At 42.3% G+C, this 26,818-nt stretch overlaps 1 protein-coding gene across 12 annotated transcripts in view; it reads right to left on the bottom strand.

Moving 5' to 3' along the window:
* TNRC6B (trinucleotide repeat containing adaptor 6B) overlaps positions 1-26,818 on the bottom strand; it is a 251,022-nt gene that overhangs the window by 56,818 nt on the left and 167,386 nt on the right. For 6 of the 12 annotated variants that reach the window (XM_027070659.2, XM_027070661.2, XM_053226830.1 and 3 more), the window contains 3 exons: positions 14,935-15,022; positions 10,006-10,027; positions 1,305-1,646 (listed from right to left, as the gene is read on the bottom strand). In XM_027070659.2, coding sequence (XP_026926460.1) covers positions 1,305-1,646; positions 10,006-10,027; positions 14,935-15,022 — 452 coding nt within the window. Of the gene's footprint in view, positions 1-1,304; positions 1,647-10,005; positions 10,028-14,934; positions 15,023-25,149; positions 25,207-25,254; positions 25,273-26,818 lie in introns of those variants that run through there. The other 6 variants (XM_053226831.1, XM_053226832.1, XM_053226833.1 and 3 more) reach the window with 2 other exon arrangements.

Here is a 26,818-nt window from a genome sequence, read left to right as displayed (position 1 = left end):
GGCTCAGCACATATTTTGGAGGAATTTATCATATTTGGGGGGAGAGGGGAGAAATGACATGTTTTTAACCCAGTAATTTCTTCTGAACTTGTTTTAGTTACTTTAACCAAGAAGTCTCAAATCAATATAAAGTTGAAAAAATCTTACATAGAGCCATATAAAAGTAGGGAAGCAGAGAATCTCAAACTCTTCAGATTTAGTGGCCTCCTTGGTTTTAAGAATGCAAACAAGAGAATCTGACTCACACTGGACCCAGACCCATGTCTGCGTCCAGGTCTGGCTACATTTGGCTGCAGAAACACTCGACATGACCACTCCTCACATACTTCCTTTCGCAAATGCTTACGAGGGGCCATGAAGCTTTTCCTTGCCTGCTTTGGGCCTGGCCTGAGGGGCCACCACAGAAAAGCCTGTATGAAGCATCTGTCACCATGAGGTTTGTCTCCATTTTTACTCTGCACATGAGACAGTAATAGAATTTTCTAGCATTTCTGTGTTCAAACTCAGAACTATTAACTAGAAGCATGCTACAGTTAACAATAACCAATTTACTGTTCTTGCCAAGGCTTGATGATGTTCAAGCCTTTCTAGTACAACCTCAAAAAATTTTTTTAAGAGCTAAGTAGACATCTGTTAATAAGCTTAAAAAAAAGCGGGAGGTGATGTTTGGAGGTTCTTTGCTATCAGGTGATTTAGTATTCATCTATTAAAAACTCTCAACACTTCTAGTAGAGCCCTTCAGCTAAAGATCCCTTATATCTACATATAGTTTTTGACAGAGCTCAAAATCCTCTAAAGAAACAATGATTTTAAAAAATCTAATAAAAAATGATAGAATGATATTGTTTGGTATCCCCTCCCCACCCCCAAGATCTTATACTGTAATCGAAGAGACGGTTCTCTCTCTGCCCCGCAGCGTTCTGCGAACATCAACAGGGGCAGCCAGGATTCAGAACAAGCCTCTGCACTAGCCCCGCCTCCAATCATACCCTGGGCACACACTTGTGGTGACAGCTGGAACCACGGAGGCTCGAGTTTATCATGTGCTTGTCAGGAAAGGAAAAAAGGCCCCAAATGGGGATGACGTATGGCAGCCACATTAGCCTCTCCTGCCAACAGCACACACTGGACACTAAAACCCAATTTCAGAAGAGAAATGCTGGGACACAGCTCGTGCAGGGAGCCTCTCCTGTCTTGGGAGTGACCCCAAAAGCCTTTTGGGGACTCTATACCAGGCAGTGCAAAAGAAGTGCTCGCTCTCTTTAAAGCTGCCAGGAAATCACTTCCCGACCCCGACTCCTCACCTGGTGCAGTCCCACCGTCACTCTGCAGCAGCGTTCCTGTCACTTGTGCGTTGCTGGGGTTTGCTCCGGGTGCCGTGGGGGGAGGAGGCCCTGCCCCGCCCCCGAGGAGCATGCAGGATGGTGGAGGGGGCTGCCCACGTTTTAGTAACACTTTGTGGTCCTGCTGGCAACGGAATCGCGGCGGCACCTCCCGAGGCATGTAGCGGGCGGCGCTTGGCGGCTGTCCGTTCGGCACTGCCACCCTTTTGGCATTGTTGCCACCATTGACTGGTGGCGATGGAGAGCTGCCAATTGGGCTGGCGGCCGTTGGTTGGCTTAAACTTGGTTTCGTCACTTCGGGCACTGAAAGAGAGAGAGTGGGGAACGGTCTTTGAAGTCCAATACATTTTTATGAAGATTGTCTTTCGGAAAGCTTACACGAGACCAATTCCAGTAATGGATCTTCCATCCTACTGTGGGTGGACGTGGTCTTTCTAAACTCCCCTGCATCTTCAGTTCACTGGAGATCAGGCAGAGGTGGGGAGTGCGGGTGACAAGGACTCAAAGACAGCAATACCCCAGGACTCTAGTCCATTAACTAAGGGGGAGGGGGAAGCAGTCACCAGTCACTTCCCTAAATCCCTGGAAGGTTCCCTAGCAGGTCGAAGGGTACATATGGGCCCCAGGCCAAGTCCTCAGTAAAGGTTCAAGGCTCTCAGCCCAAATGCCCTTTATCCACATTCTTAAAGATTTACCTCTGAGAAACCTTTCCTGAAGTCCCTGGACTAAGTAGGCTAAGCACCTTCATTTGTGCTCTTGGAACACACTGTCCGTCTTTCTTTACCACGAATTCACCATATTATATTGAAACTCGCATTTACAAGCTCCTTGCTCTCACCAGGGTAAGGACCCATCTTTCATCTTATTTTTTAGGTCCTGGCACCGAGTAGACCCCCACAGGAAACCTCAGCCCTGGAGAATCACAAAATCAACTTGGTTTGGGTTTCTATAGCTACCTAAACGCAACCACTCTTGCTTGGTACTTTGCAAATTCTGTGCAAATAGAAATGTTGTAAGGTTTGGTTTTGTGGGGGTTTTTTCGCTTTTGTCAAAAAAAAAAAAAAAAAAAAAAAAAAGCCTTAAGGGTACCTTGTATATTTACTCCAACTCTTATCTAAAACAAAAATGTCACAATGTAGGCATGTTTCCTATTTACTTTAAAGAATTTAATGTTTTACCTTACTTTTAAAAAGGGCAAATAGGAAGTATGGGAATGTGCAGGATGACCGTATGAAGATACAATCTGCAGGACACTCTGCAGAAGTTGAGGGCTTTGCCCTCAGCCCTCCATAGAATGTTCTTCTGGATCTCGATGTCCCTTGCTTCATCCTACCAAAAGACTGTCACCCTTTCCAAGAAAATCTGCCTGGCAAACAGAGGCTGGCAATATTACAGAAACAATCGTTGAGCCTGACAGTTCGGATGATTCTGAGGTCACGTTCCCTGACATCCAGAGTAATGTTTGGGCCAACTCCGGGGCGGTACTGCCCTGACCACTGCAATGGTGCTGGGCCAGCCTGTTGCTCATTGAACTGGCTCCTTTATGAAGGGAGAGGCATCATCAGAAATCAGGGTACCCAATCTACCTCCACTGGATGTTGGGGAGTACTGGGTGTAACCAAGAAAGAAGAGTAAGAGCCTGAAGTAACTTCAAGGCAACCCCTGGTCTAACTTTAGCCAACCATGAGGCAGTATCGGGCCTTCCAGTAAGGAAGGGAGGTCAGAGGATCCACAACCTGATGAGCAGAATAAACCTATTTCTTAAGAAAATAAATTGGTCACTATATGATATTATCAATATAGTAGGTTCTGTATGACCTTACAGCAGCTGATGGGTAAAAATAACTGATAAATGAGTGCAGATGAGTTATCCAATGATTCATTTTCTCTCTGTGCTTGCAAGATTGCATAGCAGATGGCACTCCCAGTCCCCTTTCCTCTTATTATGAGAAGAAATGAGACGTCGGCAAAGGCTGCGAGGGATCTTCCCAAATGGTTTTTAGGATAGAAGGAGCTATGCTTCCACGAGGCCGCCCTTCCATAAAAGCACTAGAATCTCCACTCTACATTAACCACGTCTGTTACACACCTGGACTCATTCCCTGAAACAGAGCAAGACATAGTAAGGGCAGTCAACAGCATGGAGGTCTGAACACCCAGTTTGACTAACGTTACAACATTCACAGCATAATCAAAGAAACTTGGGTAACATGTATTGTGCAAGATTCCCTGCAAAAGTGCCTCAGAGCATTTTCCCACCATATCAGGGATAGAAGGGATCATAAATAATAAACCCTTTTTAAAAAATAAAATCAGACTACCTCTCAGCCACTTTCCTTCCAATATCGTGCTAGTCTAGGAGACTAGTCATTCAAAACTCCAGGACCCAGTCAGAAAATTTCTGAGTTATATGTTAGGAGAAAACTGTGTTTCAGAACTGTTTTTTACATATTTTTTGAGAGTTGAGCAGGGGAGGGGCAGAGGATCTGAGGAGGGTAGTGAGCCCGATGGGGGCTTGAACTCACCAACCACAAGATCATGATCTGAGCCAAAGCCGGGTGCTCAATGGACTGAGCCACCCACGTGCCCCAGAACTTGAATGAATTCTTACTCAATTGCTTTCTTACACCTTTCTGTGATTTCAAGAATTTGGAGCATTTAAAGGCCAATCAGAACTCTAGACTGGAGAGCAATGCAGCTATTAGGCAGGAGGCCCAATCCAACCTGCTTCCCAAAGTCCAAACTTAGGACCTCCCAGAGTTAGTGTGTGCATTACAGCATGCTCCAGGATGTCAGATGCTAACAGAGGAGATGGAAATTATAAGGGAGTGGGAATTACTTTTCAGTCCCTCTTGTTTTTCTTCAGAACCTTACTGATTTGTAGGTTGTAGTGCAAATTGGTTTAAAGATAAGCTGCTCAAAATAAGGGCATAATTTCTTATCTCCCAGAGAAAAGGTCAGTGGCTTAAACATGATCTCTGTAGCAAAGGGAAACAAAGACACTGTGAAAAATGCTGGGTATCTTATTTTCTAATTTCCATTCAATGACTTCCAAGAACCATTTATTTGCTCTTATGACTGAATCTATTTCCCGTTCCCTGTCACCGTTATTCTCATCTTACAGTCTGCACTTCTAAATTGCCTCTATTTCTGAAAAAACTTCAATAAAATGCTACTCTTTCAGATAAAGGCATTAAGAAAAATCTGAAACAAGCAGGACCAATAAGAACTACTATCTTTAAATATCCTGATAGTACAAACACTAAAAAAACCCTTCTAGGAATGTTTTTTTTCTAGTGATGAGAACTTTTTTGTTCTAGAAAGAGAGAGAGAGAACGCGTGCATGCACACACACGCGCGAGCAGGGGAGAGGGGCGGGGGGGATGGGGAGTGGAGAGAATCTTAAGCAGGCTCCATGCTGAAGCATGGAGCCCTGTGCAGGGCTGATCCCACGACCCTGGGATCGTGACCTGAGCTGAAATCAAAAGTCGAACACTCAACCAACAGAGCCACCCAGGCACCCCTAGAAATGTTTTATTAAAGGTAGCAGTTAAAACACATACAAGCCCTAGAAAAGACATTATTTTCAACTGAAAATTTCTTGGTAAATAATCATTAGTTACAATGCAACACAACAAGAATCTCAGACTGAGGACACACAGACAGTGGCTGCTGTGCACTGAGGAGTTCTCAGTCATCTCTGAGCACTGCCTTCATTTCTTTACCTTGTACTCACTCCTCAGACTCCATGCACATTGGCTTTTGCCCTGAACATCTCCCTGGGAACTCTTCTCATTCAACAACTAGTGATCTTCATTGTCAGTCTAATGGACACTTGTTGGACCTTCTCTTGACTTTTCTGCAACTTCGGACACTATTGGCCATATCCTCCCTCTGCTTTTGTGAGAGCTGCTGAGACCCACTCCAGCCAGCTCTTCAGCTCCTCCTTTCTCTCTTCCTTTGTGGGTTCTTACACTCTTGGTCAGGGCTCAGAAGACTTTTTCTGTAACGGGCCAGACAATAAATATTTTAGGTTTTGCTGGCCATACAGTCTTGGTTGTGACGACTCTACTGTGAGTATAGGCAAAAGCAGCCACAGACCATGCGCAAACGACAGAGTGTGGCTGTGCTCCATACAACTGTACTAATCACAGTAAAGTATAAATTTCATACCATTCTCACTGTCACAAAATATCATTCTTGTATAATTTTCCTAACCACTGAAAAAATGTAAAAAAAATTCCTAGCTTATGGGCAATACAAAAACAGGAGGAGAGTCAGATCTGTTTGGAGGGTGGTAGCTGGCCACCTCCTAATCAGAGTTGTAAGATGGCACCTGAATTTGGTTATGAGTTGTATCTTTTATTTTTTTTAAGGTTTATTTATTTTTGAGAGAGAGAGACAGAGTGCAAGCAGGGGAGGGGCAGAGAAAGGGAGACACAGAATCTGAAGCAGGCTCCAGGCTCCAAGCTGTCAGCAGAGCGCCTGACGCGGGGCTCGAACACCCAAACTGTGAGATCATGACCCGAGCGAAAGTTGGACGCTCAACCGACTGTGCCACCCAGGCTCCCCTAGTTGTGTCTTTTTAAGAAATCTGAACATGAAGGTGGGGCCTACACTCTTCCCACATTTAAGTTACTTGAGTACAAATTCCCCCATGCTCAGACTTTATCATGTATGCCCAAGTGTTTCCCAAATCACTACCTCCAACTCAGATCGCTCTTTCACCCTTTTTCTCCTTACTCTCAAACTTGTTCCCCAGCTCTCCCCATTATCTCCTAGTTCAAGAAACAGAGTCATCACCCAACCAGCTCCTCGTGTCAGAAACCTAAAAGTCGTCATTATCTGATCATCATTACACTGCACTGAACCAAAACATCTCTCCAATGCCTTCCTTCCTCCTATCACCACCGCTCCTAACCAGGTTCAAGCCCTCATTACCTCTCATCTGGACTATTCTGTGGCCATCTATCTGAACCACACGCCTTATACCTCACATTCATTCACTTTCAAGTGGCAGCCAGAAGCATCTCTGAACAAATGGCGCCCACCTTAGTGTTAAAGAATACAGAGGTGTTTCTGCAAGGTGTGAGGGATACTGCGAGTACTTTCGTTTGTAAATTATTTACTTGGAAGGAAAAACCCACCTCAGATCTTAATAAATTAGAGTAGACTCAAGGTTATCCCAACCACCACCAGCCACTCCTAAATACGCCTTCTGGGGTAGACTCAGAAGACAGAGTCGTGGCCAATGTACCAAGTATGCCGATGGGAAGGTGCTGCCCCTCAGCTGTGCCCCAGTGGGGTAAAGGTCACGGAATTGCTGCTGCGGATGATAATACCTAAAAATCTCAACTTATATCGGGCTGGAGGCTTTTCCCTGTTGCTTTGACTCTCACCATCAGTACTTTCGGTAGCAGAATAAGTGTCACTGAACAAAACATCCGACAGACATTTACCAAGAGACTGCTAAGCGTCGGGCACCAGAGCCCTTCAAAGCTTTGAAGACCACTCCCTGAGCTTCCTCAGGTAGGAACACTTCCCCTGGGGGTAGACATTCCTACATGTTTAACCCTTGCACATATGACACAGGTTCAAATTCATTGACCAATCTGGCCCAAACCGCACAGGCTCCACAGAAGTCGATCTCTTTCTTTCCACGGTGTGGTGCCCATTACAGAAATGCAGATCCCTTCCTAGATGCTGTACTGCTACTCTTGCCACTTAAGGTCAGCTTAATTTTTATAAATCAGTCATTTCATACTGATAACTGCACCATGAAGCCAACCATGACCCTAACAGCTTTTTCACGAGGCAAAATTGCTATGTCCAGACCCCTCCAGTGTACAGCCTACCCTAATCTTACCTTCGTCCCTGTTATCCCTGGTCTGTTACATCAACACCACAGCCTCTTGAGATCCTTTTTTAACTTTTTAATTTTTTAAATTATTTTTTAAACGTTTACTTATTTTGAGGCAGGGAATGTGTGCATGCGCACAAACAAGTGGGGGAGGAGCAGGGAGAGAGAGAATCCCAAGCAGGCTCTGTGCTGTCAGTGCAGAGCCCAAGGCGGGGCTCGACCTCATGAACGGTGAGATCATGACCTGAGCCAAAATCAAGAGTCAGACGCTCAACTGACTGAGCCACCCAGGCGCCCTGACTCTTGCAATTCAAACTCCAACATCCAACAAAGCCTCTACCTTAAGTGCTGTGTACTGTTTGCAGGCCAGTAGGTCCACATGTCTTCACAGAACCTCCACTTGAAATCCCGCCCTATTCTCCAGAATTCTGTGTTTTTGTTTTGTTTTTTTAAATACTGGAAGGTAAAGACAGAACGTATAAGGAATCTACTTTTTCTCTGAAATACGGACAAATCTGATCTCAGTCCTCTGTACAAACAGAGACTTGGCACCAACACAGCCGTTTTTCTTACAGGGTCTACTGGGGAAAGAGGGACAGATGCAGAGTTACGGGAAGACTGCCTGAGGAAGGCGTCATCTTTGGGAAGAGGAAAAGGACCCAGAAACATCAGCTGAGGGAAGTGAAGAAGGGGATTTAGAGTGCAGACAGGCTCTTGGAACAAACATAAAGATGTGGTTGAAGTGGGGTAAAAAATCAGAAAGGTCAAGTCCAGTGCTAGGCCATGTCTTCATATAACCTCCACTTGAAATCCTGTCCTAGTCTCTTCAAAATCTGCATTTTCCCTCTCCTTCTACTTACGGTCTAATATACTCCAGAGATCATTTTTATTTTTACTCTGTTTTCTCCGTGGTTCTACTAACTACATTCCTTAGGAGACCTGAAACAGGTGCTCATCTTTCTTTAGGATTATTTTACTTTAATTTTTTCATGGGGGTGTGGGTGGGGGTGGGGTGGGGTGGGAAGAGTATGGAAACTGTGAGGCTGTATTCGATTTTATGGTAGGTATGAGAAAGATCCTAACTGGAAAGAAAATTCAGTAGTAAGTAGAAAAGAAAGTTTGATTTTTAAGATTTTGGTAGAGTTCCGGAAGAGGAATGCGTTTCTGAGAATAGACTTAGGGAAAAAAAATCTGAGAAAGAATGCCTTAATGGATTTTCGATTTTCCAACAGAAACACCACGTACCATATAGGGCAACTTGCTTCCACAGCTTAGCTGGGACGTGGCTTCATGAACATTAAGAGTTGTGGCCAGGCCCAGGAACCAAACCACCATGTTCCAACAACCACAGAGCCTGGAATTTCCAGGAAAATGCTAATTTTCTCATCTGTTGTCCCCATAAATCATCAAAAAGGCCTATTAATATAAATACTATGTGCCCAAATCCTTTCCTAGACAGTATGTTGGTTTAGAAAATATGGACACTATACCACTATCAAGAACTCTATTTTTATGGTAAAGTATAACTTGGATTTCAAACAAGTAATTTATAAACACACTTCCAAATAAAGCCCACTTCTGGGTTGGTACTGCCTGAAAATACAAGGGAAGAACACTGTTCTAAGTAATTAAGATAATTGTAACTAATAATGTTTATCGGTTTATTTTCTAAATCACTACAAGGTCCTAGACTACATTCTCCCTGAAAGAGCCTTTTGGTTAGAAATACATTACAGTAATGTCTAGACATCTGAGAATTTGTTTCCCAGAACTAAGTTTCCTTACAAACTAGCACGGTCTTTATTAGTTCTCCATCACTGTGTGACAGGCTTTGGCCTGGTGGTCCAATAATAGAAAATAAAACAATGAAGACACCAATCATTAGGAGGCCTCCCATCACATCTTGGCTGATCCATCATCCTGACCTTCCTCTGAGTTATCACAGTCCTATGTGATTCCCTTCATCTGGGGTAGTGGTTTTCAACCTGGGACATGTCCTGGGGGCACCTGTAGAGCTTCTCAAAATACATCTGCCAGGGCTGTGGCCTGAGACCATGAAGATCTGGGAGGAGGTCCATGCTTGTGTACTTTGACGAGTCTATGCAAAAGATTTTAATAAGTACCCTAGTTGAGAACCACACATTTAAGTGGGCAAGGATAGGAGCTAGAACATTGGTCTCAATTCTACCATCCTGAAAGGGAACCGACCAAAAGCGTGGCCAGCACCAGACAAGACTGCATAATCAAAATTAACATTAGAAAGAGAGATCTGAAAACACAGAGACCATTAGGTTGAGGATGACGTGAGGAACATCTATCTGCTTCTGTTTATAATACATCAATCACTATTTTGCAACAGAGTTAAAATGCATTATTTAAAAAAAAAGCATATTCCAGGCTCTAGCTCAGAAGACCATGTGACTATCCTAGACACAACACTCCCTTTTAGGCTCAATGCATGTCATGGATCAAGATGATTAAAAATCCTCTGCAATGTGCATCTGTAAATTAGGGCTAGTGTCTTGCTTGAAAAGGTTCAGTTCAAAATCATGACCCATATACTTTCCAAACAAGGTATTAATCTTTTTTGCCTCCTAAAAAAATTAAGGCCAACCAGAAACACTACTACAAGTACTTTCAATTTATCATTACTGCTCTTCAGTGCCGCAAACAACCAATTTGATTACTCTGCACCCACTCTCACTAATTGAGTGGATTGGAGGCTGAGTTGGCAAGAATGTAAAATCTAAACACAGAAGGTTCCAACAACTTCAAAAGGAAAAAAAAAAAAAACAATCTTACCTTTGGTTTTTTGTTCCGTGACCTGAAAAATAAACGAACAGACATAAGTGAATGAGATTTATTTTCTAGTTTGATATTATAAGACTACTTTACTTCTGATAACTCAAGTAATTCAAGCTGTCAGACACACAGGCATAGTTCAAATCCAGAAAAAAAAAGACAAACAAAAAAACACACCAAGAGTCATTTCGGGCATCCTTTTATAAAGACAACGGCCATATGTCCAGTTATAACTTATATGACCATAATTATGAAGGACACTAAAAGTTAAAACCAGAAGCATTCCACTCTCATTAAATGCTGAAGTATCTGTACCAGGAATGCTGTTTGTCATTTTGATGATCTGACTAGAAAGCAAATGGATGTAGCCTAGAAACGAAATTAGCCACAGAGACAAAAAGGTTACCCTAGGAGTATGGACTCAAACACTTGATCTCAAATCTAGAAAGCAAAAGTTCAAGGGCCCATCATCAGACGTACCAGAGGCCATGGCAGGAAGGCAGGATTTAAAACCAAGCCATGCCACTTCCTGGCTGTGTGATCTGTTTTCTATTTATCTGTTGAATGGAGATAATAATAGTATCTCCATACAAAGGGTTATTATAAGGATTAAACTGGCTATCCTATGCCAATGCTCATAAATGTTTGTTATTTTTAATCAAAGTTCATGGAAAAAGTATGATATACAGCAATGGATGAAATATGTAAATTTTGGACAAATAAAGATTGCTTTGTTGAAAGTATTTCTTTACATAATAACTAACACCTCTATGGAAGTGATTGACCTAAAAGATTGGATAGGCTGAACAGAAAAATGGGTTTTTAGAGAGTTTGGAAATGATGATTAGGAGCCACACGGAAAACTGCTTCTGCTAGTAAGAGAGGAAAATAAAGGAGGGCACCTAATTATACATGCCCTATAATATTAAAACAAATCCACAAAAGGTCATGCGTAAGAAAAACATCCAAAAGGAAATGTGCCAGAATTCTAATAGGGCTTATAATTACCACCACCACCATCACCATCATCGTGATTGAGATCATGCATGATTTTGACTCCCTTTTCCCAAATGTTAATCTTTTAATGGTTCTCTGACTTTGTAATAGACAAGAAGATGTTTGATTATTTGTGGTTGATAGGCATGCCAAGTTACTCCTCTGGGCGCTCATGAAAACTTGTCCATCTTTGGAGGGTACGTCCTGTAGCTAACCAGCCCACTTCATAGTGGATTGCATCACACCATTGCCAGACTGAGTTAAATGATCTGGTTGTATGACCTCCTGGAGCATTCCTTACATTCTTGCACTAAAAGCCAAGCTAATTCTACTGTAGTGAATTTGTAGTAGACAGCACCTTAAAATGTGTTTCCTTGTACTAATTATTACAGAGCTCAAGTCTACTGTGCAATTCTTCTAAAACTCCATTTAACCAAGAATGAACTGATTTGTCTCCACATTCCAATTCCTTAATGCAGTTTAAATTTTATAACACTATAAACATTTCTTAGAATGCCATTTTGAAGATCAAGTTATACAGGAAGTCAATGCTTTCCCCAGCTGTAAGTGACAAACCCAAATAATGTCAAATGTGTCTTACAATGTGGTTTCTGTTAAAAGAGCTGTCCTCCAGACGGTGAAAGGCTGGATGATCAAAGCATGTGTTCTGCCAACACTAAACAATGATTCTTTTGCAGCGTCAGCTTAATGAATGTGAATGGAATCCTTCCTTGACACCTTTCTCATGAATGAAAATCGAACACAGTTTACTCAGTGATGGCTCTAGAAAGAGCAAACTGCTCATGAGAAAAGCTCAAGTTTAATGTCTGTGTGGAAATAATTTAACTTAAAATAAAAGTCAATTCTTCAAGACAATTATATTGCCAGCACTCATTCTTGACCATTGATTTATTAAACAAATATTTTTTTGAGTCACTCTCATGTACCAGGCACTGACTGCCCTACTTCCTGGAAATACAAATAGGGAATAAAACCTTGCGACACTTAGAGTCAGTCAGTCAAACAGGGAAGCAGACAGGAAGAGATTATAAAGCACGAGGGTAAGCAGCGAGAAGGATGTGGAAGCACCACAGATGGTGCTGATTGAATAAATGAATGACCGTGTAATAGAACCTCTGGCACATTCTCTACAATTCTTTGCATCATAGCACATTTTATGCCTCCTAGTTGAGGCGCTGTCTCTACAATAAGGTTGGAAACCACGAAGACAATCACATGGTAAGCTTTGTACTCTTCCTTAAAACTGCTAAATCAGAACTTAACTCTGAAATTACACGATGGTTCAGTCTGATAAAACAATATCCAAGGCCACATGTTGGCCTGGATCTTGTGACAGCCAATCTAGAACATTTCTGAACAAAAATGATTGGGTTTTCATTGTTCACAACTAACCAATTGAAATTTTAGTTATGGTGATTTTCCTCTTTGCCACAACTTCTGAACCAGTTCTTAATGCAGATGTAAGTACAGAGGAAGATTGTCCAGCTGTATATTTTTAGGGGCACTTGGGTGGTTCAGTTGGTTAAACATCTGACTTCAGCTCAGGTCACGATCTAGCGGTCTGTGAGTTAGACCCCTGCGTCGGGCTCTGTGTTGTGAGTGCAGAGACCACTACAGATCCTGTTACCCTCTCCCTCTGCCCCTCCCCTACTCTCTCCCTCTCCTAAAAATAAATAAACATTACATTTTTATTTTTTACTTTTTAATGTTTATTTATTTTTGAGAGAGAGAAAGAGACAGAGACAGAGTGGAGAGGGGCAGAGGGAGAGAGAATCCCAAGCAGACTCTGTGCTGATCAGGACTTGAACTCACAAACTGTGAGACCATGACCTGAGCTGAAACCAATAGTCAGACGCTTAACCGACTGAGCCACCCAGGTGCCCCCAATCCCAATTTGCTCTTGCGTAAACCCACACCATCTTGTATTTCAAATCATTTTTCTACTAGTGGGATCCACAGCAAAAGTTTACAGATGCATATATGATAAATCACTCCCCGATACTGATATTTTCCAGTTGAGAAACACTGTTACCTAAGTGAAGAATGTAGACTGTCTAGTGCCTGAAATAATCCATTTGGTATCTTCTTGTTACCAGCCTTTGCTCAAGTTTACCAAGGTCCAGCCTATGAATCATACATCCATACAGACTGTAAAACCCAATTCTTATACTAACTTAGTTGACGAAATGTAAATGCCCTAGAGGAAAGAAAGCCTTTGCTGAGGTTCACTCTCTACCATTCTGGTAACACCCTATATAGCTGGTGGACCTGCTTATCGCAACCTCAAAATGTGAAATGGGGCTGTGTCCTTAAAGGGAAGTAAGTTTGAAAAAGGCCTCTGGGTTGTCCTCTGGCATCTTTATTCAGACTCTTTAATGACATTGTAGACAATTCTAACAAGTTCAGATTAGAAGCAACACATTAGAAGTAGGTACCCTGAGAGCATGAGGGTGAGATGGTGAGCACACCACTATGAATAGAAACAGAAGCACAATTAAAGACAAGACTTTAAAGAGTGCACACAGCAGTCTATTATAACACCAAACAATAACGAGTATTACTTATAATTAAGTCATGAAGAAAAGATAAAATTACACTCTGTATGTTTAATGTGGCAGGGTCACATGCAATTCAATTCAGAAAATATTTCCAGTATGATTTCTTTAGGCTGGGACTTATAAATGATCTAGTTCAAAAGTTCAGAAAACTGAATTATGGGAATATACGCTATAGCCCAGAATGCTGGGAAAACTTCTGGTGTCCCTTAAAGCCTACATCGGTTTGTGTCCAACTGTCTGCCTTGAGTCTGTTCTAAATCTAGAGTTCCCTCTGAACCCTGTAACAGTTTCTACCTCCCTAAACTGAGCTTCAATAACCGGCCACTGTAGCAGGGACCCTCGAACCTGCCCCACAGCAATGTCCTGCTTCCCAAGTGCTCTGTGTAGTGGTAACAAGAACTGGAGGCAAATCACTTTACCTCCAAAAATGGCACAAAAGTCGCCTGGGTGGCTCAGTCGGTTGAGTGTCCGACTTCAACACAGGTCATGATCTTGTGGTCCGTGAGTTCGAGCCCCGCATCAGGCTCTGTGCTGACAGCTCAGAGCCTGAAGCCTGCTTTGGATTCTGTGTCTCCTCCTCTCTCTGCCCCTGCCCTGCTCACGCTCGGTCTCTGTCTCTCTCTTTCAATAATAAATAAACGTTAAAAAAAAAAAAAATGGCACAAAACCAGGCCTGCCGAGCCAGAGCCCAAGTCAGGCAATGCTAAAGAATGGGGAGGTGGGGGAAATAAGATTAGACAAGGGCGGGGCCTGCAGGACAGACACTGAAGCAAAGGACAGCACCCTGGGTCAAGCATGTCAACTAAGACCTGTCAGTTGGCAGCAGTGAGATGTAGGTCTTTTCCTTTTAGCCTCTCTCCTTCCCTAAGCAAGTTCCTCAAAGCCACACAATACCATCTCCCCCAAAGCTTGAAGCAGGCCCACTGGCCTGTGAGGAAGGTTTCTTTATGGAATTATCAGAAGGTGGTCTTGTACAGATGACCATGCTGGAAAGGAACCAAAAGGAGAACACTGGGGTGAACTACAGAGACAGTCGAAAAGCTAGTTTATAAGCTGACCTAAGAAAATGGAGATTAACTGTGATACGAGTAAGGACATTCGACAAGAAATTAAGTGGCAGGGACTCACTTGCCTTTCTTCATACTGTATGCTGGTGTTCTCATTAAATCAGCTGCAGCATTATTGAGTATTCTGTGGTGACAAATGTACGTCTTTAACTCCCACTTTCTAATCGTAAAACTTCCAAGTGAACAAAGTAAGCAGCATTATTAAGATGTCAGGTATCCCACCCAAGGCAGTTACTTATTCTAGATGCTTGGTGGATGTAAAGACAGACTTAAGTCATTAAACTCACCTTCTGAGTGGCTTCTTTTTTCTTTTTATCCTCTTTCTTCCTTTTCTTGTCTTCCATTAACTGTTCTTCCCTTTCTTGCTCCTTCTCTCTGTTAAAGTAATGTCACACCAGAAGGTTAACATTTATATTCACAGTCTATTTGTGTAGCAAATTCAATGCTTGTAGACGGTATGCAAAACATGCCATCTCTGTGACTGAGCAGAACACGGTATTTTACTTAAACTAAGAGGATGCATAAAACTCACCACATTCAGTTATCCCCATATTTTGGTTTGTTATCTTTTCTGCAAAGTAGGGCTTCAAGTTTGGTTTCAAAGAAGCCCACTAAAGCGAGCTTTACAATATCCTCCTAAAAGAACACACACACACACACACACACACACACACACACACACACACACACACACACACACACGTATTTCCACTCAGGAAAAACCCGGATTTGAATGTGGTAACATCCAGTTGGTTCTGGAGATATTCCTGGATTCCATAGATTTATAGAACTCTTAGTACTTGGTCTTAAAAGTACAAGTAGAAAACACATAAAATACAGCATTAATAATGTCAAAGAAAAAGGAATATATTTTATGAAAGGCAAAAATTCTTCACAAATAATACAGAATATATAAATTCACTTATGGTACACAAATATCTATCACAATTTAGGTATTCTCCCCTGACATCATCAGGTCGGTGACTATAAAATTCTATGTTCTATATTCTGTATTTTTCTTCTATATTATTAATATTGTATGTTTTACATGTTCTCTACTTGTGTTTTTAAGGCAGGTACCATGTGTCCTATAAATCCATGTATTCCTCACCAAGTGACTTCACAGTTGCATCTTGCTGAACACCTGAATTGAGACAACCAGGTTTTGCTGCCCTCAATTAGAACAAAAGTCATACGTAATACTAAAGATTCCAGTTAAAGAAATGTGCTGGAATGTTAAGAAATTAATATAATGTAATGCCTCACATCTGAAAAGTACACTCAGAAAGTAATACTTATTCTCTTATGGAACATTCTAATATATATTTGAATATAATGCATATGGTAAGCTGCCAACTTTCACTCTCTATGTATCAAATAGGAAGAATGCATTGCAAAACTACTGCTGTTACTTCAGGGCTCAAGGCAGGAAATCCTGATGCCACGCATCCTGAATTTCAGAGCTGGAAGGAGACTCAGAGCTCTAGTTCCCGGTGCCCCCAAATACTGAACAGATACTTGTGATTTTAGGTGACCCAACACATCAAACTCATCGTTTGCAGACGTGGCAAAAATCACAGGGACAGTTCTGGAAGGAATCACTTTTGGGGAATGTAACCACTCAGCCTGTACAAAGGAACTGAGGACCAACAATGAAGTTGGCTCTCGTCAACAGATAAGTAATGCTTATTTATAGAAAACAAGAACTAAACAACGACAACAAAATAGGTGTTTTACCCATGTATCGAGCTTTCTGTGGTTCTGTTCACATTGACAAACATTGGCCTTTCTCCTTCTGTGCCTCTGGCATAAATATACAAAATCCTAATGTGCACAATTCACACTCCGAAGGTAACTTCAATGAAAACTTTAAAAAATATAACCAAGGGGGCGCCTGGGTGGCTCCATCGGTTAAGCATCCGACTTCAGCTCAGGTCATGATCTCGTGGTTCGTGAGTTCGAGCCCTGCATGGGGCTTGCTGCTGCAGAGCCTGCTTCAGAGCCTGCTTCAGATCCTCTGTTTCCCTCTCTCTCTGCCCCTCCCCTGCTCACGCTCTCTCAAAAATAAATAAATATTAAAAAAAATAAAAATAAAAACACAAACAAGGAAGAGATTTTATTTTAATTCCCTTAGGTTGAATACTGGATTTCTCTGGAGTCAGAATGTGTGCACATCAGTCTCAGGGTGAAGCTCTTGGTGAAAATCCACTTACAGCACTGCACTACTTTAAGAACACGGCTTTATGAAAATTGGCAAGATGGATGTTGACCATCTAAGGTAGGCTGGCCACAGATCCTGTTGTATTTGGCTCCCGGAGCCTCTTGCTTCCTCTGGCTCCAAGTGGAAGAAGATGGCGTTCCTCATGACCCAGTTACTGTGACTTGGTGCCTATATTTTACAGTGCAACAGACTACAGAAAAAGAGCAACCACAGTCTAAAAATCTGGTTAAATATTCGATGCTCTAAAAAGCAGTGAAGTGCAATTTCTAGGTCTATTCTACAAAGTTTATTTTAAAAATGCAATGTAAAAAAAATAGTAAGTCTTTAATGAAACACATTCTTAAAAACAACTAACCTTTTCAAGTATTTTTTCCTATAAACAGGTAATTCAGAGAAAGGAACTGAAATTCATGTTCACTACAAGCAGATTTACTTCCAAAACAAATATTTTTCAAAGCTTTCCAGGAGACAGGCTGTGCTTTCACCCTGATCTTTTACTGCTTATATTGGTAGAATTGAGTTTTCTCTTTAGATTTCACTTCCTTAGGAACAATTTATTTTCCCAAACCAGACCTGACTTACAAACCTGCCATTCATTTAATAATGAATCAAAAAGTACACAGTTCACCTTTCTTCTTCCTTTTAAATGTTTGTTTATTTTTGAGAGAGAGAGAGACAGAGCATGGGAGGGGAGGGGCAGAGAGAGAAAGAGACACAGAATCTAAAGCAAGCTCCAGGCTCTGAGATGTCAGCACAGGGCTTGACGTGGGGCTTGAACTCACGAACCGCGAGATCATGACCTCAGCCGAAGTGGGACACTCAACTGACTGAACCATCTAGACACCCCAAGTTCATCTTTCTTCTAAATCAGTTGTGCTCTATCTTGGCTGCACATTAGCATCTTTGGGGAGCTTTAAAATATCCCCATGCTGAACCAGAGCCCAAGAAGGCGAAGCAGGTACCCATGTGGGGAAGGTAATGGTTACATACAGAGGGACTGATCAATAAATAAATACATTAATGATGATGACAATCAGGTTTATCACTGTTGAAAAAGGTAGTTACCAAAATGGAAAGGGAAAAGTCTCAAAAGAGTCCTGTGGGCCTGGATCAGAATTAGCTATTGGCATCAACTCATGGTTTTTAATATATAGAGACAGACATAACAATAAACATGGATATAATTTTGTGAGCCCACATGTGTGTATATTCCTTCATGTATGCAAGCACACGTGCGTGCGCGCGTGCGCGCTCTCTCTCTCTCTCTCTCTCTCTCTCTCGCTCTCTCTCTCTCTCTCTCTCTCTCTCCTTAGCTCTATTACTGAGAGGGCTTGGGAACAAGCAACCCAAATAGCAATGAACACAACTAGTACCCAGACTCTGGCTTCTAAATACCATTCTTAACTAAAAGAACTAGAGTTCTTTTTTTAAAAAAAGCTAATTTGGGGCTAGAAGAAAGAAAGTACAAAATGAAAGAGGAATGCTTGTTGCCCAGAAGCAAGGAAAAGTTCAACAAATGATGTGGCATGTCAAATGCTTGCAGATACCAATGTGAAGGGGTTCCTACAAGCTAAACCTGGGCAATATGAGCATAAAAATAATGATGGTAAGAAATCTTAAGTCACTGTATACAACAGGAAAACATGAGTTCATCCAGATAGAAATAAGTATATAAGTTAAAGGTGAAAGGAATGGAATATTCACATAGTTTGAAAGTGTCTCCCCGTAAAAATACTAATTAATCAAAAAGGAGAAAAGAATAATTACACAGAGGAGAAGCCTAGCAGACATCATCTTAATCAAGTAAAATACATGAACATCATCATAATGGAATAAATTGAAATCATGAGTTACGTGATTAGATACTCTGAGAACACAGAATTTCTTCTATGATATTCTTTTCAAATATGTACAATCTGAATATCATCATGATGAAATGTCAGAGAACCTCAAGTTGAGAGGCATTTTGCCAAATGTTCTGCAATCTTCAAAAGTTTCAAGATCACTGAATCAAGGAAACGGAAGGAGACCAATAAGACATAATAACCAAATGCAAAGTGTGATCCTTTTGCTATAAAGGCCATTACTGGGCTACCAAATCCTGAGTAGGGGCTACAGATTAAATGGTAGTAATGTATCAGTGTTTTGTTTTGTTTTGATGGTTGTTTTTGTGGTTATATACAGGGGAATGTTCTTGGTTTTTTTAAAAAATACACTAAAGTATAGGGGAAAGGGATGTAGGTGGTGGGACAATGGGATAGTAATTTTTCCTAAATGATTCAGGAAAAGTGTTGTTGTTTTTAACATACTTGCAACTTTTCTCTAAGTTCAAGATTGTCCCCCCACCCCTCACCCCCACCAAAATCAACAAAACCATTACCAGGGTAGCACCCCAGACCCACTACATTGAAATCTCTGGGGAAGGGGGTGCCTGGGTGGCTCAGTCAGTTAAGCATCTGACTTCAGCTCCGGTCATGATCTCATAGTTTGTGGGTTTGAGCCCTGCGTCAGGCCCTACGCTGACAGCTCAGAGCCTGGAGCCTGCTTCTGTGTCTCCCTCTCTCTCTGCCCCTCCCTCACTTGTGCTCTCGCTCTCTCTCTCTCAAAAATAAATAAACTTAAAAAAAAAATCTCTGGGGAGAGAACCGTTGCTCTAAATTCTCGTGTTTAAGCCTACACTGTAAAAGGTATTTACACCTCAAAAATCAAACCTCCCATCCAGCAATCAAATACAAGCGTCAGATGACTAGCTTGTTCCCACTTAACTATCAACTACTTCCAAGTCTGAAAGGAGAAGAAATCATTCATATTCTCCCTCAGCCCTAAATACACAGCCAGATGCTAGTGCAAACACTGAAATCTAGAATAAATCTAGAATAATAAAAAGCCAAAACTTCTTTTAAGAATGTCTAAGGTGAAGATAATACAACAGTTGCCTTCTTTCTTTCCTTTTCTACAATAACCATTAATTGAAAGAAGTAGAAATAACTTTTTTTTAGAAAGGCAATACTTGAATAAAGGGGAAAATACCCAATATTCACCTAAGCAAGGCAGAAGAGGACTCCTGTCCTGCTCACAAGTCCAGAACACTGAAGAGCAGTGGTGCTGACATTACTAAAAACCTGTTGCATCACACATTCAAAAGCTCCAGAATGTCTAGGACCACCACACAGGGCAAGTTAAGGACGGTGCCATCTGGGCAACTCCCCAGAGCTCACATTCAAGGCCATGCACACTGCAGTTCCAACTTCCATATCTTTCCTCATCTATTCCACGTATCTGACAGAAAAACTTTCCTCCTTTTTGTGGCCCAATCATACCTCTTATCCTGTTGTCAAGTCCTGGCGCAATATCCATCCATCGGAGTTCCCTGACAACTCCAATTCATAGGAAACGTGCCCTCCTCTGGACACCCCCGCAACCACTGCCCTGGCTTGTCGCCGGGCCCTTGAGGTGTTGGTTGCTGTCAGTCACCAGCAGCCTCAGACCACGTTGAAAGGACTTCCCTGTAGCAGGGCGGCCTTGAACATGGCTCTGGGAAACAGAGATTGGCCTGGGGCTAGTCTGTGTCTCACCTCTCCTCTACCAGGATGCCCAGGGATGAATCTGTTCCTTAACAGACCGCTACTGGGTGCCTAACACGAGCGGACACTTTTCTCAGCACTGGGGATACCGCAGAAACAAAACCACACCCCAGCTCTCGGGGGGGCTCCCATTCCAGTGGGGGAGACAGGACACAAACAAAATATACAACAAAAATATACGTATAAAAGACACACTTCAGGTTGCACCACACGTCCTGGAGAGGACAGGGTGGGTGAAGCTGATGGAGACAGCTGACAGGGAAGAGAGTAGCATCTTACATAAAACGGGTAGGAAAGGCCTCTCTGATAAAGTGGCCTGAGTTCCACTGAAGTGAGGGCTTCTGTGGATATCTGGGAGACAGCATTACGAGACCATGTGTGAAGAACAGCAAGAAGGCTGGAGCAGAGGCAGGAAGGGAGAAAGCGATGGGTGAGGTCGGAGGGGTAGCAGGGGCCCTCCTTGGAATGAACAGTTTTCAAATTAACTGGGACCTATCTTCTCATCACTGAATAAAGACCAACACTTGCAAAATCTCTTGTTTTCCCCATCAGTCAAAAAGCCTATCTCTCCTGGGGCGCCTGGGTGGCCGACTACAGCTCAGGTCATGATCTCATGGTCTGTTGAGTTCGAGCCCCGCGTCGGGCTCTGTGCTGACAGTTCAGAGCCTGGAGCCTGCTTCCGATTCTGTGTCTCCCTCTCTCTCTGCCCCTTCCCAGCTTGCTCTCTGTCTGTCTCTCTCAAAAATAATAAACATAAAAAAAAAAAAAAAAGAGCCTATCTCTCCTCTCAGGTGTCAACATTTCGAGAGCTGTGGCTTCTGTCCTCACAGACAGCTGGCATGCCTCCTTCAAACTGCCCATCACACTGAGAAAAGTGAGCATTTGCTACCGAAGAGGTCTCTGAATGCAGGGAGCTGACCTTACTCATCTTATGTACCACGCACAAATACCAGGGACACAGCAGGCCCTCCATGCAAATGTTACCCAAATGCATGATTACAGAGTGAGGGCAACTTTTCTATCCCTTCCCAGGAACACGTGTTCAAAAGAACAGCCTCAAAACAACTAATCAAATCACTTAACATACACTGAATTACTAGTGCCAGGCACTGGGGGTTTAACAGTGGACAAGAGACAGGCCCTGCCCTCAGGGAGCTGACGTTCTAGATGGGAGATGGACACATACACAATGCCAGGAAGAAAATTAAGCTGGGGAAGAGGCTAGAGAGGACTGAGGGAAAGGATGAGTGGGCTAATTTACACAGTGTTCACAGAAGGCCTCTCTCTCAGTCAGTGAGCGAACCTAAATGAAGAAAATTATCTGGAGGGGAGTGACGAACCAGGCAGAGTAAGTAGAAGGGCCATGAGATGGGGAAGTACTTAGTGTGAGTTTAGGGCTTTATTCATTTTGGGAGGTGGGGGGAGAATCCCCCTCCTTCTCTTCCCTCTCCCCTCCTAGCAAATACCCACACACGCTCTTCAGAGCTTTCTGGGCTTATATTTAATATCCCTCACTCACACCAAAGAATGGGGCACTCTTTCTTAAAAGTTTCCCTTCCACCTCATTCATTCATCCATTCATTCATTCATCCATCCATCCACCCATCCATCCATTCATTCATTCATGGACTCCTTGATGCCAAGCACTGTGCTAGAGACTGAGAATTCAGCAGCAAACAAGATGCTGTGCTGCTGGTCTTCCCAGGACTCCATTCAACTTTTTCAGACGGCTGTATCTCCCACCCTTCACAGCCCAGATGACACTGTCAGGGCAGGAACCTGTGTTCTTCACGCTCTAACCTCCATGTTTACCAGCACTCTGGGTACTCTGTGGACAACCTGCAGTTTCTTTGGTGTTTTGAAAGGACCAGACCCTGGGCATGTGAATTCATGGCCTCTTACAATCCAGGTAAGAGAACGACTTTTTTTCCCACAAACTAGAATCTTCTGCCTTGTCATCTTTTTTCCACAACTAGAATCATGACCAGTGGTTCCTGAATTCATGCGCCCCAGCCCATCATGCTTCAAACATTCAAAATTTCATACTTGAAAGCAGTAACCACCAATGTGCTGAACCGAGTGGAAAGATGATAAGAATTTCAATTCAGATAAACACCCAGGTCTCAACTTGACAGGAAAATGTCTCCAGAAATAAAGAGCATCTTCTTTTTCTTTAGGGTCTGGATAACTGCCCATCAAAGAGCATCGAGACCTATCCTTGACGCTCTGTGGTCAATAAGTGTGGGGGCACTTCTGGTCCCAGTTCATAACCAACTCCACACAACTGAGGCAGACAGATGTGAACTTATACAACAGATCCACATGAGAAACATGCCAGAAGCAAACGAATACTGTAAAAAACCAAACTCTTAATACAGCAACAACCTGGATGAGTCTCCAGGGAACGATGCTAAGTGACAAAAGCCAATCCCAAAGGTTACATACTGTATGATTCCACCTCTATAATATTTCTGAAATGACAGTGGCTGTCAGGGGGCTGCAAGGAGGGTGAAGTGGAGCCACACAGGTGTGGTTACACTAGTGATCCCTGTGGTAATGGAACAGTTCTGTATCTTCATAGTCATGGTGAATACACGAACCTACCTGTGGTAAGATTACAGACAACTAAACAGAATATACACAAACTGCTACAAGTAAAATGGGGAAATCTCAGTCAGATCGGTGAGTTGTATCAATGTTAGTATCTCGGTTGTGATACTACACTTTAGATCTGCAAGAAACTACTTATCGGGAAACTGCGCAGAGGGCACATGGAATCTCTGTGTTATTTCTTACAACTGCATGTGAACCTACAATTATCTCAGTTAAAATTTTAATTGAAAAAAAAGCTTCAACATTGACTCATCTGTTTAAAAATTTTTCCAAGGACTTCTATTTTAAACCATTTGTAAAGAGCTCTTTATGAAAGTCATGTAAGAGTCAAAAGGAATTTCAGAAATTGTTTAGTCCTGACATCCACAGAATTGCATTTCCAAAAATATTCTACAGTCTACAATTCACCCTAATATGTTCAAGTTGTTATAGTTTTATCAATCAAGTACATTAAGGACATTAGATACATGATAAATATGATACCATAGGGGTATTTAAAGTGTTCCCCTGCTGGGGCTCCTGGGTGACTCGGTCAGTTGAGCATCTGACTTTGGCTCAGGTCATGATCTCGTGGTCTGCGGGTTGAAGCCCTGCATCAGGCTCCGTACTGACAGCTCAGAGCCTGGATCCTGCTTCAGATTCTATGTCTCCCTCTCTCTCTGCCCCTCCCCTGCTCATGCTCTGTCTCTCTCTCCCAGAAGAAGATAATAAAACATTTAAAAAAAAGTTAAAAAAAAATAAAGTGTTCCCCTACCACATAATTCACCATATGGTTCTTTCACTGAGAATTTTAGTGATAGAATAGTAATATAGGCTCCTGTGTGACTTCGTGGCGGGTATGTACAAGTGGCTCAGTCAACACCAGTTCCAAGTTCCCTTGAGCCTGTTTCCCTCACAACTGGAGACTGAGATGTGATTTATGTTCTGCCAATAAAGCGTGTTGTGTGTGACTTTAGCAGGGAACTGACAGGGTACAGGGCACAGATCTTCTCAGGGAGCAGAGGCCACACCTGTAGTAACAGTTTCCTGAACGTGCAGGAAGACGAAGATGTGCCCATGGGGCCCTCCCCAGTTCCAACGTGTGGTTCTCAAGGATCAGTGAGGTAGCGTCACCATTGAACAAACCCCTGGCACCTGCAGGAGTGAATTCTGCGGTCTGCACACTGAGAGCTCTAACACAGATTTATACAGAGCTTTCCAAAGTACGTCTAAAATATGTGGTTTGTATGGACGTTTACTTCCTTAAAAAGACAAATGGTAATCTTGGCAATTTATAAAACAGTAAGAAAATAACTAGACCCCAAACCATTACAACCAGAACCAATTAAGGATTAATGATACCACATGCATATCTAGAGTGAAAAAAATTAACAAAAAAAGTGCCCTGGAAAGAGTCAAACGAAGTGTTCGAAGTATGCATTTAGAGTGTTTTAATTAAAAATGCACACAAAAAGAAAGCATGTTGGAATATATCCATTCAGGCAGAGGAAACTACATACTAGGGTACTCCAAATATCTGTATTGGATTTGTTAACATTTTTTCATTTGCTGGTTCTGACTGAGAGAGTTTAATGGGATGCTAATGTAATTTGCGCATGATATTAAATTAGTAGACAAAACCAAACAGCACTGAGGCATAAAAATCATTCTAATACTGAGTGGCTCATGGGAAGAAAATGGTAACATTAAACCTAGAAAAATTAAGGTAAATGCACTTTCCATTTAGAGGGATACAGAAATCTCTCCTGTCTTCAAATGCATCATGTACATGTGACAGGCAATTCTTTTGTATGCCAGCAACAAAATTTAACACAGCTCCTTGTACAAATGGGTTATCTTCCTATATGAGGTTATGTAAAGCAATATTTCTCAAACTTTAATGGGAACATACACACAGATATTAAAATGGGAACATACACACAGATTGTCACTTAGTAGGTATGGGTTGTAAACTACGATTCTCCATTTCTAACAAGCTGCTGGTCCCTGGACTTTACTCTGAACAGCACAAGCATAATGCCTTTGGTTGTTGCTTTCTAAGAAAATACGAAATTGCAGTCATTTCTCCAAGGATAAATACTAACCTCATTACTATCAAGCCTATGCCTTGTTATTCCCATCTGTGTTTCAGTGCCAAATTACAGCATAATCTTTACAAAGACCTATTAAAATGCAATTAAACAACTCACGTAGTGCCATGTATGTACCTGCAAAAAAAAAAAAAAAAAAATCTGGATGACGGCAAATGTACAGACACAGATTTCAGAGATGTCAACATGTAAAAGAATGCGAGTGTCAGAACCAGTAAGACTTTTGCACACAGCCTCTGTCTCTAAGCTTCTCACAAATTCCCACTTTCTGTATCTTGAGATGCAATAAGGAATGGGCTTATTTAGAATTATTCAAACCAAATAAAGATAATATATTTAAAGAACATGTTTTCACTTTCAGAAAGTCCATGTAGCAAAAGTTGTATCCAAAGAGCCCAAGGAAGAACAACTAATTTGAAACCACTCTTCCTGAAGGTGATCTTGAACAAAGGAATCTTCCGACCTGCTATTCGATCTTAGCCCAGCTGTGCAAGAGTGCTTTAGACACTGCCTTGGAAGTGGTCTCCTCACAGCTTCTGCCCCTGGTCCTAAGCCCTCCTTCCCAGACTGCACATAGCACGTTTTCCAGGCATCTGTAATCACCCATCATGCACCCCTGAGGCATTCCCTGGTGCTTCCAATCCTGCCCGGGTGATCTGGCTTTCTATCCCCTCATATGGGGGTCATAATCCCCTAAACATGTTCCGGTTTGTATACACTCATCCAATTATTGGGCAAGACAGCATGAAAGTAGGCCTTGCCACTTCCTTATCCCAGAAAATAGACCACTGCCAGTACTTTCAAAGAGACTGTGTATCTTTTTGGAAATCATATCTTACTGAACTGCAACCATCTCACAGCCCTATTTTTCCACAGTACTACGAAGTCACTTCTCCGCAACTGAGTGCAGCACCTTACGTGTACCTCTATTAATGCCCTCTGTGCCAGATTATCAACCTAACATTGCTACCCCCTAGTCCTCCCTGCACTGCAGGAAAAGGTCTGGAACTACGTATCTCAGAAGCCCATTCTCCATTTGTCTAGGTTGATGAGCTGAAGTGAGACACATCCACGCGAGATTTGGAAGGCAGAAGTCACTATGCTCTGGAAACAGTTGGGAGCAGACACACAGGCAGCAGCAGACAGGACTTTCCACTTTTACAGCAGCTTCCTGATTAGTTAAAGCCATAATGGAGCTGCAGGCAGCTGAGATCACTACTTTCCTAGGGACCTGGCACTCTAATTTCCTCAACAATAACAGTGGCCTCCCTGAATTTTCCCCCCAGACTAACTTTCAAAGTCTTTCCTTCTTGGAAAATACAGTGGATTCTACACTCCCCCAGCCCCCCAAAAAGCTACTAGAATTAATAAATGACTTTAGCAAAGTTTTAGGCCACAGGATCTATATATAAAATCAACTGTATTTCTATATAATAGCAACAAACAATAGAAATTGAATTAAAAAAATTTTTTTTAACGTTTATTTATTTTTGAGACAGAGAGAGACAGAGCATAAACGGGGAAGGGTCAGAGCAAGGGAGACACAGAATCTGAAGCAGGCTCCAGGCTCCGAGCTGTCAGCACAGCGTCTGATGCGGGGCCCAAACTCACGGACTGCAAGATCACGACCTCAGCCGAAGTCGGACACTTAACTGACTGAGCC

The sequence above is a fragment of the Acinonyx jubatus genome, chromosome B4, assembly GCF_027475565.1.
Source record: "Acinonyx jubatus isolate Ajub_Pintada_27869175 chromosome B4, VMU_Ajub_asm_v1.0, whole genome shotgun sequence".
NCBI classification, from domain to species: domain Eukaryota; kingdom Metazoa; phylum Chordata; class Mammalia; order Carnivora; family Felidae; genus Acinonyx; species Acinonyx jubatus.
The sequence above is the reverse complement of the archived record's forward strand: the minus strand, read 5'-3'. Positions and strand labels throughout refer to the sequence as shown.